Source organism: Octopus bimaculoides, chromosome 5 (assembly GCF_046866305.1).
Source record: "Octopus bimaculoides isolate indiv1 chromosome 5, ASM4686630v1, whole genome shotgun sequence".
Lineage (NCBI taxonomy): Eukaryota > Metazoa > Mollusca > Cephalopoda > Octopoda > Octopodidae > Octopus > Octopus bimaculoides.
The window spans coordinates 94,279,732-94,292,707 of record NC_142932.1 but is presented as its reverse complement, the minus strand read 5'-3'; the positions used below and the strand labels follow the sequence as shown (position 1 = coordinate 94,292,707).

Genomic DNA, 12,976 nt, shown 5'->3' with positions numbered 1-12,976 from the left:
CTAAGGTGTGAAATGCTTGTGACTCTGAGATACCTGCTGACAATATGGAAACGTTTCCAGCATTGCAATGGAGTTAGAAGAGCTTGGGAAACCCTGAGTAGCTCCTGCAGTTTCTGAGTGGGGCAAAGCCTCTCTGATGTCTATTTCACCTATATATATATATATATATATATATATATATATATATGCTCTTTTACTTTTGCTCTTTTACTTATTTCAGTTTTTTGACTGCGGCCATGCTAGAGCACTGCCTTTAGTTGAACAAATCGACCCTGGGACTTATTCTTTGTAAGCCTAGTACTTATTCTATCAGTCTCTTTTGCCAAACCGCTAAGTGACAGGGACATAGACACACCAGCATCGGTTGTCAAGCAATGCTAGGGGGGACAAACACAGACACACACAAACACACACACGTACATATATATATATATATATATATATATATATATATATATATATACATGTGGCCGTTTTCGTGCGGGTGACACGTAAAAGCACCCACTACACTCTGAGTGGTTGGCGTTAGGAAGGGCATCCAGCTGTAGAAACTCTGCCAAATTAGATTGGAGCCTGGTGTTGCCATCCGGTTTCACCAGTCCTCAGTCAAATCGTCCAACCCATGCTAGCATGGAAAGCGGACGTTAAACGATGATGATGATGATGATGATATATGACAGGCTTCTTTCAGTTTCCGTCTACCAAATCCACTCACAAGGCTTTGGTCGGCCTGAGGCTATAGTAGAAGACACTTGCCCAAGATGCCATGCAGTGGGACTGAACCCAGAACCATGTGGTTGGTAAGCAAGCTACTTACCACACCACACAGCCACTCCTATATATAATTGTTAAAGAGGACAACAAACATGAAGGCAAGGCAAACATCTCAAGTCATATACATTATTATTATTATTGGAAAAAAAAAAATTCAATATATATGACTTCAGATGTTTACCTTGTCTTAATGTTTGTTGTCCTCTTTAACAATTTTATATCTGCTATATCGGAAATCTGCAATGGCTCCATAACTACCATCTCGGCTATAACCTTTGAGCCCTAGTAATTCATTACAGCACTTACTTAGCGTACCTAATTGTTTAGATCACCTGTGAACTAAACCCCATATTTTATATATTATACACACACATGCACGCAAGCACGCGCGCGCGCACACATACACACACACACACATCTTCAAAACTTGTTTATTACAATATTTCAATCTGATATGTGTTTGTGCTACATAAGTCTCCTAATGTCACTTGATGTAGCATTTATGTGCATTTAGTTGGTTCAGTTGCAATACATATTCATCCAGAGTAGAAATGGCTATGCAACTCTGTTGAAGATTGTACCTATGCGGGTGGGTGAAGCAAACTGAGTGATTCAGTGTATGATAGTCCTTCTTGAAATATGTTTCAAGTGAGGGAATCACAAATGCTCGATGTACATGATAGTAGAAGTTGCTCTGAAATATGGTATTACTTGAACTTAGAATGACCTTTTAGAATTTAAGAGAATAGGTTATTTGATATACTTAGGAGTCGAAGAAGCCTTAATTAAGGCCAAGAAGTATTTCCCTCAATGGCCGCACTTAATGAAGATAGAATGAACTTTATAAGATAAATAGATTAAGAGGAATCAAAAATAAATGGGAAATAATAATAAAGAAAATAAAGATGGATGAAGTTTATTGTGAGATTGTTAAAGACTAACTAGAGTAAATCTATGGTATTTGCCTAGGTTAGCTTATGTATCTTTTACTCAAGTGATATTCTATTAAAAATCCTTGTATGGGAAGTACTTAAACATTTTACTAAAAGAATGCACACATCTCAGAGCTAATTCATGTCTATGATTTAATAACCTGTTGTTATAACATGGAACATTTCTTCCAAGCATAGATTACACTTCGGTTTCCCAATAGTTTTGGGTGAAGCTCCACTAACTACTGCCCATTTAAAGTCAAATTTAGTGTTCACTCAAGCTTGTACACTTAATTTTATCCTTATATTTGAACAAAAAATCAGGTGGTTATGCAATCTATGCTTAAAGTCCATTGAATACGACCGTTTACAGCCATAACTGTATATCTATGAACTTTTTTTTGTTCCGAGATATTGTCTCTCAATGGGTATTAAATTTCTATATATGTTAAATTGATTATATTCACGTGATTCAATTGATTCAAATGAGTGTGGTTTGGGCCCAGTTACCTCCCTTACACTATATTCAGTAAGCTCATTAGCGTTTTCACTTCTATTGTTAGCCAAACGGGTATTTATTCTCTCCCTAGAGTCATTTATATTGCATTCCACTATATCCGTATAATTATTATTACCACCAGTCATATTATTACTATTAATATTCGTTTTATTATCCATGTTTATTATTTTCTATTAGTGAATTCTTTAATCCTCTTAATCTTCTACTTGTTGAAAAGGTAAACCTAATCTTGTGCTGGGATTACAACATACATCTAAATCAGACACCGAGTTCCTCAGTTTGCTTCTCCCACCTGCATAGGTACAATGTTGAACAAAGTTGCATAGCTATTTCTACCCTGGATGAATATGTAGTTCAACTGAACCAACTAAATGTACATAAATGCTACATTAAGGGACATTAGGACACTTATGCAGCAGAAACATGTATTTGATTGAAATATTGTAATAGACAAGTTTTGAAGATGTATAACTCTACATTCTCATTTGTGATGTTTTGAATATATAGATTTTATACAACATTTAAAATCCAAGGAAGCAAACTCAGGATTTGCCTATCAAGCGAAGCACTGGGTACTTGTTTATCTGAAACAATTCTCTATGTTCCTTATCATTTGATATAGTTAACCAGAACCTGGATTATGTCAGAGCACTAATAAGGGACCTGCTCGGATTCTAAACCCTTACTCCTTTAAGTTTTACACACACACACACACACACACACACACACACACACACACACTCTCTCTCTCTATCTCTCTCTCCCCCCTCTCCACCCTCTCTCTGTGATGTAAATATGCATCAATGCTAGCAAGACAAAGGGATACAAATGGAGGAATGTGGAGAGGTGTAGTGATAAGGAAAAGTGGCCGTGTTACAAAACAGAAAAATGTTATTTGATATTGTGAGGTGAAAGCATTTCTCTTTACATCTTCAGGTATGATAGAATCCTTGGTGTAAAATTATTTAATTTACTGAGCATTGAACCACAGAGTGACTTGAAAAGCTGAAATATGTTATTCTTTTAGAGTCTCTGGATGTTGTTCTGCACACTGAAAAAATGTTCACTTAATGTCATATTCTGTTCCACACTTTTACAACATTTTGCAGAGTTTGCATGCAAAACAATAGATGATGATGATGATGATGATAATAATGCAGATGAGTTTAATGGCTGGTCATGAGGATGGTGTTCTGATATCAGTGATATCAGAGGCAGAAATATTCGAAAGTTCTGAGTTGAATATGTATCTTCATTTCAATATAAGTCATATTTGTCCCTCGAGCTTCTAACCATTTGACTGCTATACTATTCAACTTAGTTGTTTAGAGTTGAGATTTTGTTTTTCTGAAAACAAGAAGTAGAAACAGCTTTAACTCTTATGGCACTTATACTGCGTGATTCTAAAGAAAGTAACAGTCAGAAAACAGCAGAAATGAATTTTATATATATATATTGTAACTTCCTTTTTTTTACCATTAATGAGATCCATGTTGAGCTTGTGTTATCAGCTTTCATGTTCTATGAGACTGGACGAGGGGCAGCTGTGTAAAGAAGTATCAATCTCTAATTGTGGAGGGAACCTGTGGAAGAGGTAGACTCAGGAAGACATGGGATGAGGTGGTGAAGCATGATCTTTGAACATTGGGCTTCATGGAGGCAATTATTAGTGACTGAGACACTTGGCAATATGATGTGCTTGAGAAGACCCATCAAGCCAAGTGAAATCGTAGTCGTGGCTGATGCTAGTGTCACGTAACTGGCCTCCATGTTAGTGGCATGTAAAAAGCACCTTTCAAGCATTGGGCCTCACGGAGACAATGTGGCTGATGCCATTGTCATGTAACTAGCACTCATGCTGGTGGCATGTAAAAAGCACCTCTCGAGTATTGGGCCTCATCGAGGCAATACCAAATGACTGAGACCTTTGGTAATATGCTGTGTTTGACTAGAAAACCCATCAGGTGGCAGATATTGGTGTCATGCAACTGGCACTGGTGCTGGTGGCACATAAAAGTACCCACTACACTCTCGGAGCGGCTGGCATTAGGTAGAGCATCCAACTGTAGAAACCATGCCAAATCAGACTGGAGTCTGGTGCAGCCCCTCAGCTTACCAGCCCTGTTCAAATCATCCAACCTATGCCAGCATGGACAACAGATATTAAATGATGGGATTAAAGCACTCTAGATTAAAGATAAAGTTAAATATCATTTAGTCTGAGTGTTTCAACCACCTCCTACTAACCTAGTAAATGGAAATAATTTAAAAATATCCTTATTAATCATTTTACATTATTATGTTGTTCTTTTAAATTTACTCTATTGTGAACATTTCTATAATTCATTTCTTTTCTATTGTTTGTCTTTTGTAGGAGATGATAGCTGGCCACCAGGCTGCTGCTTGAAGTTTTGTTATGGAGACCAGATGACTCATATAGACAGAGTTATGTCAGTAAGTCTTAGTCCTGGTCAAGTGACTGATATAAGTATAGATATGGTCAGTCCTTCTAAAACAGGCATCTACCAAGGACAGTGGCGAATGATAACACCATCAGGTTGTTATTTTGGAGGTTTGTGGTTTATCACTTTTTGAAACAATCGAATGTCTAGAGTTCTTTTATTTTGTCTGCATAAATATGCAAAAAAAATATGGTCAGTTATAGTTCAACTAAATCTGTGATGCATGTGTGACTTGAGCAGTAAATGCTGAAAATTTACAGTGATTGAAGAAGACTTGATTGAGTGTAATCCACTGGATATGTAACATGAATTTAAAAGATGAATTGAGAGCAGATGTGATGAGAAAATCCTGGATATAACAAACATTAGGTAATGCATGCAAAAGAGGCAATTACAATTATTTAGACATGCAGTGAGAATAGGCAGTGTTTGTCGGATGCATAAATGTCATGGTTGGTGGTTGCATAAGGATGAGTGCAGGAGTCAAGGTAATTTCTTTCCAAAGCTGGCCATTGGAAATGTCTATTGTGTAATATTCAATAATTCTACTCTTATTCAACTTAATTCAAACTTGATTATCAGTAGTTATTATTTGCTTGCTAATTTTGTTTTCCACATGTACATCACTTTAACATTTTACCAATACAATATTTGCTGTGGCTTGCCTATAAACAACTGAAATAATTTTGTGTTAGAATTTGAAAATATTTCAAAAATGTCTCAGTAATCATGCATTCATGACTAATATTCTGCTATCAAAATAAAAACTTGGTACACTAGATTTAGTGAGGCTCTATTTTAATTTCTTTTATTTTACTTTCAATAATCCTACACAGAAGACAAAAGGGATTGATTTAGATTTTAACACTCTACCAATAGTTTGGGTGACTTTAGTTGAAACTTGTCCAAATAGTAAACCTCAATTGGATATTTTGATTATCAGTTGCTATAAATATTAACAATATTATCAATTACTATATTTTCAATATACAAAACTTTAATAATCTCTTAATAATCATTATTTAGCAAATTACAAAAGCTTCAAATTCTTTTTGTTTAACAAAGAATATATTTTTGTCTATATTGCTTTGTATAATTCTGGATGGTAGCTGTAGATTCAAATCTATTATACAAGTTAAAGAGTGAAAATAATTCACATCACCTAACTGAAATGTTGATAATTTCAACAAATTAGGACTTCTTAAATAAATCAACTAAAACTGAGTCTAACAATTAGATATTCAAACCATTTAGAAAAGGAGTTGGTAGGAATTCCATGTGGTGTACACAATGTAGACTTACGAGTGTACAAGACATGCAGAGGAATAACCGGCTGGCTAACAGGGAAAGGATGTGTAGAAGTAGTTTACTCGTTTACTTGTTTCAGTCATTTGACTGTGGCCATGCTGGAGCACCGCCTTCAGTCGAGCAAATTGACCCCAGGACTTATTCTTTGTAAGCCTAGTACTTATTCTACAGGTCTCTTTTGCCGAACTGTTAAGTTACGGGGACGTAAACACACCAGCATCGGTTGTCAAGCGATGTTGGGGGCGACAAACACAGACACACACAAACACACACACACACACACACACACATATATATATATATATATATATATATATATATATATATATATATATATATATATATATACATACATATATACGACGGGCTTCTTTCAGTTTCCGTCTACCAAATCCACTCACAAGGCTTTGGTCGGCTTGAGGCTATAGTAGAAGACACTTGCCCAAGGTGCCACGCAGTGGAACTGAACCCAGAACCATGTGGTTGGTAGGCAAGCTACTTACCATACAGCCACTCCTGTGAACATCCATGATATAAATTCTTTCAAATGCTCAGTGAACTCTCTAGAACTATTTCTTAGTTGACTCCTTCAAGTTGGAGCAGATATATACTAAGAGAGAGGAGAACTCTGAATAAAAAACCTTAACAAGAGAGGGTGCATTTAACAAGGAATGCTACTGTAAGACCTCAAGGAAGCTATAACTAGTCCTTTTCCTGATAGAAGAGACAAACTACCTCTGTGAGACCCTTTTTAGCCAAATTGCCTCCTTATATAATGGAGAGACATGTCTTGGAGAATTTAAACTCTGAATAAAATCCATGCTGGATTGAAGGTATTCCTTTAGTACTTCTGTAGACAATGTCTATAGTGCTGGTTATGTAATAAAATGCACTCCTTCTGTACTGTAAAATAGTTGATAATAGGAAAGGCAACTTGCTTTAAAAGACTGGAAGTTTATATCATAAGGGCGATGTCAGGAGGGTTGATATCAAAAGAGTTAAGTGTGAAACAGCTGCAATAGGAAATTATCTTTGTTGAGAAGAAATATGCTGTTCTAACCTAATAAAATCAAGAATGCATAGTAAATATTATCAACAGTCCATTAGATTCTGCTCTCTGAAAAGCTGCTAAAAACATGAATCATGACACAAACAGAGATAAGTGATGTATATAAATAGCTCAAAAATGCTGCTCAATGCTGAACAAGTAACAGAAAAGCTACTGAGTCTACATTATCTATGATCAATTACTTGCTAAAAAATATCAGGCATAAATAGAACGTTTTGGACATTGAATGTTTCACTGTATTGTGTTGCAATTACCATTTGCCAAACAAATGGGAGAAACAGAAGTTGATCAAAGCAATAACACACAAAACAATGTGTTATCCCTCCCCCTCTCTTACAAAACAATGTGACACTTTGTTGAGAAATATTGCATAATCAACACTATCATTAGATGCCAAATGAATAATGGATTCATGAGCCCCCTGCTATGACTTTTATGGTAAACTATCTAAGGTCTACATGAACTGTCAAGACATACAGTTAAATTAAATACCTTCGAACATGAATGGTAAGTTAAAAGATTTGTTGTCTTAGGAAACTACAAAGAAGTAGGATAATCAATTGAAAGTTTACACTAAACCTACAAAGCCATACTATTAAGGCTGAAATACTGTTCCCCAGTGTGACCTGAAGTCATTTGTGTATGTGAGGGATTTGAAATGTAATAAAGCAGTGTAATCTCAGTGAAGTATGGATAAATGAGATCTGAGGTAAATACTATGAAAATGTTTCTCCTGAAACATATGACATCACCAAAAGAATTTTATTGACAGTGGTTGCAAAAGCTTGAATATAATCTGGGTGAGACCTGATAGTTAGATTTTTGTATAGAAAATTCATGTTCTATATACAGTACACAAAAGCATATGCATGAACGCACACACACATAAACACATGCACACACACACACACACACACACACACACACACACACTCACACACATGCATGATGTAATCCTTGGAACCATCAGATCCTGTCAACCCATCCAACCCATGCCAACATGAAACATTAAATGATGATGATGGTATATATGTATATATGCATGCATGTATGTATATATATATATATATATATATATATATATATATATATTTACCACTGTCTACCTCTGTTACCTATTACTCTTTCTCGTCCTCTCACCCCATTCACTCTGTTTCTACCATCATACTCTTGCTACCTTCACTTTACCTATTCTTACTCTTTTTCTCCCATTACTTTCTCTCCTATTCATTTCCTTGGTTACTGTGAATACTCTTTAGTTTTAAGATATTGATGGTAACCCCACCCTTATGCTGGTGGCATGATAAGATGCAACCAGTACACTGTGTTAAGTAGTTGGTAAATGAATTATTATATTCACTTATTTGCTTTTTTGAAGACCTGTGAAATATAAGATGCCTTTCTTGAAAAACGAGTGTGAGTTGGCAAGAATAAGAGCATCCAACCATAAAATGCTGCTTCAAATAAATCACCATACAATCCATGTTAACATGAGCAAATCCATATATACACACACATACATGTATATCTGTGTGTGTGTGTGTATATTCATCATCATCATTATCATCATTTTCACATACATAAATGGCTGCTTGTTTCTCTGGGATTGGTCAAGTGATGTAGACACCTCTAATGAAAATTAATTTAGGTTGTTCATCAATTTTTTTCAGTCTGTGGAGAAATAATTTAATTTGTCATGTTTATATGTCTATTATATATTTTACACATATTATATCCTACCTTGATACTGTGTGAACTGGGATCCCTGTTGGCCGGCCACTGATGTTATGTAAAGGGTTAAATATTTATGGTATGCAAATTAGTGGCTCCGGTCTCAGAAGCAACTGAATTTGTTGTACATATAAAGAGATTGGCTGCTTATTTCTCTGAGATTGGTCAAGTGATGCAATTAACTGATGAGACCTCAACAGGGTTGAAAATCAATTAAGGCTTTCCATTATTTTTTCAGTTTACACAGAAATAGTTAAATCTGTCATATTTATATATCTACTACATAGGTCTACTTATATATTTGTACATGTATGTATGTATGTGTGTGAGTGAGAGAGAGAGAGAAAATGTATATATTCATCATCCTTTTCCTTACTGGTTTATTTCTTTGTGGCTCTAAGTCACTAACTATTAACCTATGTTGGCTTGTACATTCTTTGCCTGGGAAAGACTTTGCATTTGCAAGCATCTGTCTATCCAATTTTCTGTTGACAATGTAGTCAATCTGGCTTTGTGCCCATCAGATTGATAGGTGATCAGGTGGCTGACTGGGTTCCTTAAAATTAGTGTTGCTGATCATCAAGTCATTTACATCACTCTTCAAATCTAGAGCCAAAACCGTAACCTTCGTACATCCACTGAAAAACCAATGGAATGCTGCCCACATGTCCATTGAAGTTGCTAGTCATAATAATAAAGTCACTGTCATTTGTCATTGTGGTAGTCTATAAAATCATCATATATACCCTGGCTTATTCCCCTATTTTTTTTTAGGAGGTAGCCACAGCAAGACATACCAGGCATATCACGAATATCATGCCATAAACTATCAAAAATAAACTGATTAACATTTTGAGAAAAATTACTTGCTAAGTGACACTTGCAACAGCTTAGACTTAGTCAAAGGCACCCAAGGGCCAGTTGGTGATATCAAATTGAAAAATGGATTAAATCTTATCTTATAAGCTATGTAATCTCAGCATAGTTGGAGACTAGAGTGTAGCATCACAACTTTTTAAAAGAAAAAGTCATGCTGTTGTAGCCAATATTTCAAAGAATGCAGTAATTCAAAGTGGAGCAGCTCTTATGACCATTACTATCTGTCTCAGATGTATCATCAATTTTACAAACAGGCACTCTCACAACTATACTGACAATATAAAAATATCAAAGGCTTTAATGATGTTAAGGACTGAGTGAAGGACTTTAATACTATGTACAATTGTGAAATGAAAGCAATACCTGTTTTCCTGTTAACTTACTTAACTCTAGTCAGCAAGAGTAATATATGTTACTTTTTAAAAATAATAAACTAGTCTATTTGCAAGGGTTGAAACTTAGTCTTTAACATTAACTACTAAGCTTCAAATCTGTTAAATAGATTTTATATAACATTAGTGCAGAAGAAAATGACACAAAAATCCACCTTCAGTTAGAGAGCATTTATATTCAAATATCCAGATTTGGAAGAGCAACTCATTCATACCAACATTAAAAAATACATGGGAAACAGTAAAAAAATGTTTTGTTAATATTTTTGCAATTAAAATGAGTGATATTCATTGTAAACTTTTTTATTTTGTTGCAGAAGTAATTTGGGTTATAATTAATGTAGATGAAGCTGGGTTATTAGCAGTTACTCAACAGATGTCACGATTTGAGTTTGGCAGGCCATCAGCACAGAACCCTTCAAATCCATTTGATGTCAATTCCTCCAAAATCAACCACTCGGATTCTTCTGAACTAACTGGTGCTGTAGACACCATACATTCCCAGGGCGTAAACCATTATAACAACTCTGACCAAGTTGTATTACATGTGAGTATAACTTTCAGTTGTATTATTGAGTTTTATAGAATACGCATTTGAAAGGAATGCATACACATCATATGACCATACCAGCACATTTGTCTCTCTTGAACACCACATCTGATGCCTCTTATGCCTAACTTTTCTCTCAAGATGCTTACACTCTGTTGAACATGCCCACTGACATTGCACATCCAGCGAAGCATACTGGCTTCATTTCTTTCAAGACTATGCATGTCCTCGGTTGTCACAGCCTATGTTTCACTGCCATGTAGCATAACTGTTCGCACATAAGCATAATACAATCTGCCTTTCACTCTGAGAGAGAGGCCCTTTATTGCCAGCAGAGGTAGAAGCTCTCTAAACTTTGCCCAGCCTAATCTTATTCTGACAGCTACGCTCTCAGAGCATCCACCTCCACTACTAACTTGATCACTTAAGTAATGGAAGAATGTCAGAGGATTATAAATTTATGACATAATGCAGATAAAAGTGAAGAGAAAGATTGCTCTCATGTTCAGGCGTGTTGACTGGTTACGAATAAGCAAAAAGAGAAAAAAAATATCAAGACCAAATCCATGTTATGGGTGTGGTGGTCTACATTTTAAAAATAACTGTCCATTTAAAAATATAAAATACTTCAAGCGTGGCATAATAGGCCATAAAATGTTGGATTGCAGGACAGAACCTAAAAAAATGGTTCAAGAGAAAAAAATCACATAAATGGGTTAGTGGTGACAAAAAATACGAACCAGTCTCAAAGGAAATTTGTGTATGTAAAAATTGATAACACAAATGTAAAGTTACAATTGGATACAGGCAGCAACATCTCAATAATTAACGTAGATATATGGAAAAAAATCAGTAAAGCTAGATTAAATGAGACTTTGAAAATTGCCTGTGGTGTTTCAGGAAAAAATTTATATTTTAAGGGCTAATTAATAAGTGACATTACATTTTGTGAAAAAACCTTAGAAGCCAAAGTTTTTGTGTTAGATAATACAACAAATTTATTTGGAACTGACTGGATGGAATTTAACTTATGAAACCTCCCCATAAATAGTTTCTGTAAAAATGTGAATGGCTTTTCATCCAGTACAAATAAGTCATTAGTTGATTTGAAAAAAAAAAAATTTTTTTATATTTTTCCTGAAGTTTTGTCTGATAAATTAGGTTTGTGCACCAAAATGAAGGCACAGTTTCAAATAAAAGAAAATGCCATACTGATATTTAAACAAAATTTAACTCTACCATTCGCAGCATTAGAACAGATAAACTTCGAGTTAGAGAGACTAGAAAAAATTGGAGTTATCTAAAAAGTGGAATATAATCAATGGGTATCACCAACTGTATACATTAAGAAGAAGAATAATAAAATCAGAGTGTGTGCTAATTTTTCCACCGGTTTAAATGAATGTCTTAAAATGTGCCACTATCTGCTACCTACTCCAGACGATGTTTTTGTAAAATTAAACGGTGGCAAGATATTTTCTGAATTGGATCTCTCTGACACATAGCTACAAATTAGATTAGACAATGAATGCTCTAAATACTTAACAATTAACGTACATAAAGGACTGTATAAATGCAACAGGTTACCATTTGGCTTAAAAGTTGCCCCAGCAATTTTCCAACAGGATATGGATGCAATGTTAGCGGACTGTGAATTCACAATTCTATATCTAGATGATATACTCATTAAAAGCGAATCCAGAGACTTACATGTAGAGTACGTTATATATGTGTTTGAAAAAATTAGGGATTACGGTTTTACTTTGAGTGAAGAAAAGTGTGAATTTTTCTTACTGAAAATAAGATATTTAGAACAAATCATTTACAGAAATGGATGTTGACCAGTTGAGGGCAGACACAATTATAATTATGCTCCCTCTGACAAACACAGTGACCTTACAAGCATTTTTCGGACTGGCAAATTATCACCAAAATTATATTCTAAATATGAATAAGGTGAGGGTTCCACTGAATAATCTGCTGGAAAAAAATGTGAAATGGAATGGGTTGGAAAATTGTCAAAAGGCGTTTGACAAAATTAAAAAAATATCAACATCTGATTTGTCATTAAGTACACTTCAGTTCTGCAGCGGAGATTGATGTAGCTTCAGTATGGTACAGGAGCAGCAATGCTACATAAATATAAAGATGGTAACATGAAAGTGGAGTATCACCTGCAGAATTGATGTTTGTTAGAAAGGTCAGATCCGTCTTTGATAAGCTGATATTGAATGAAAATAAAAGAACAAAAATACTTCAAAATTCTTCAAGTTAGGTGACAAAGTTTTTTTTAAAACCTGTAGATATGGTAAAAAAAAGCTGGGAGGATGGTGTAATTATTAAACAAATTGGAAGAATG

General features: G+C 35.0%; 1 protein-coding gene across 4 annotated transcripts in view; it reads left to right on the top strand.

Moving 5' to 3' along the window:
* The window catches only part of LOC106876229 (protein ILRUN), a 41,336-nt gene that overhangs the window by 23,036 nt on the left and 5,324 nt on the right, over positions 1-12,976 (top strand). For all 4 annotated transcript variants that reach the window (XR_008264242.2, XR_008264243.2, XR_008264241.2 and 1 more), the window contains exons 3-4: positions 4,601-4,798; positions 10,385-10,614. Coding sequence is in view for 1 of the 4 variants with exons in the window: in XM_052968309.2 (XP_052824269.1) it covers positions 4,601-4,798; positions 10,385-10,614 (428 nt within the window). In the remaining 3 variants the exon portion in view is untranslated. The remainder of the gene's footprint in view (positions 1-4,600; positions 4,799-10,384; positions 10,615-12,976) is intronic.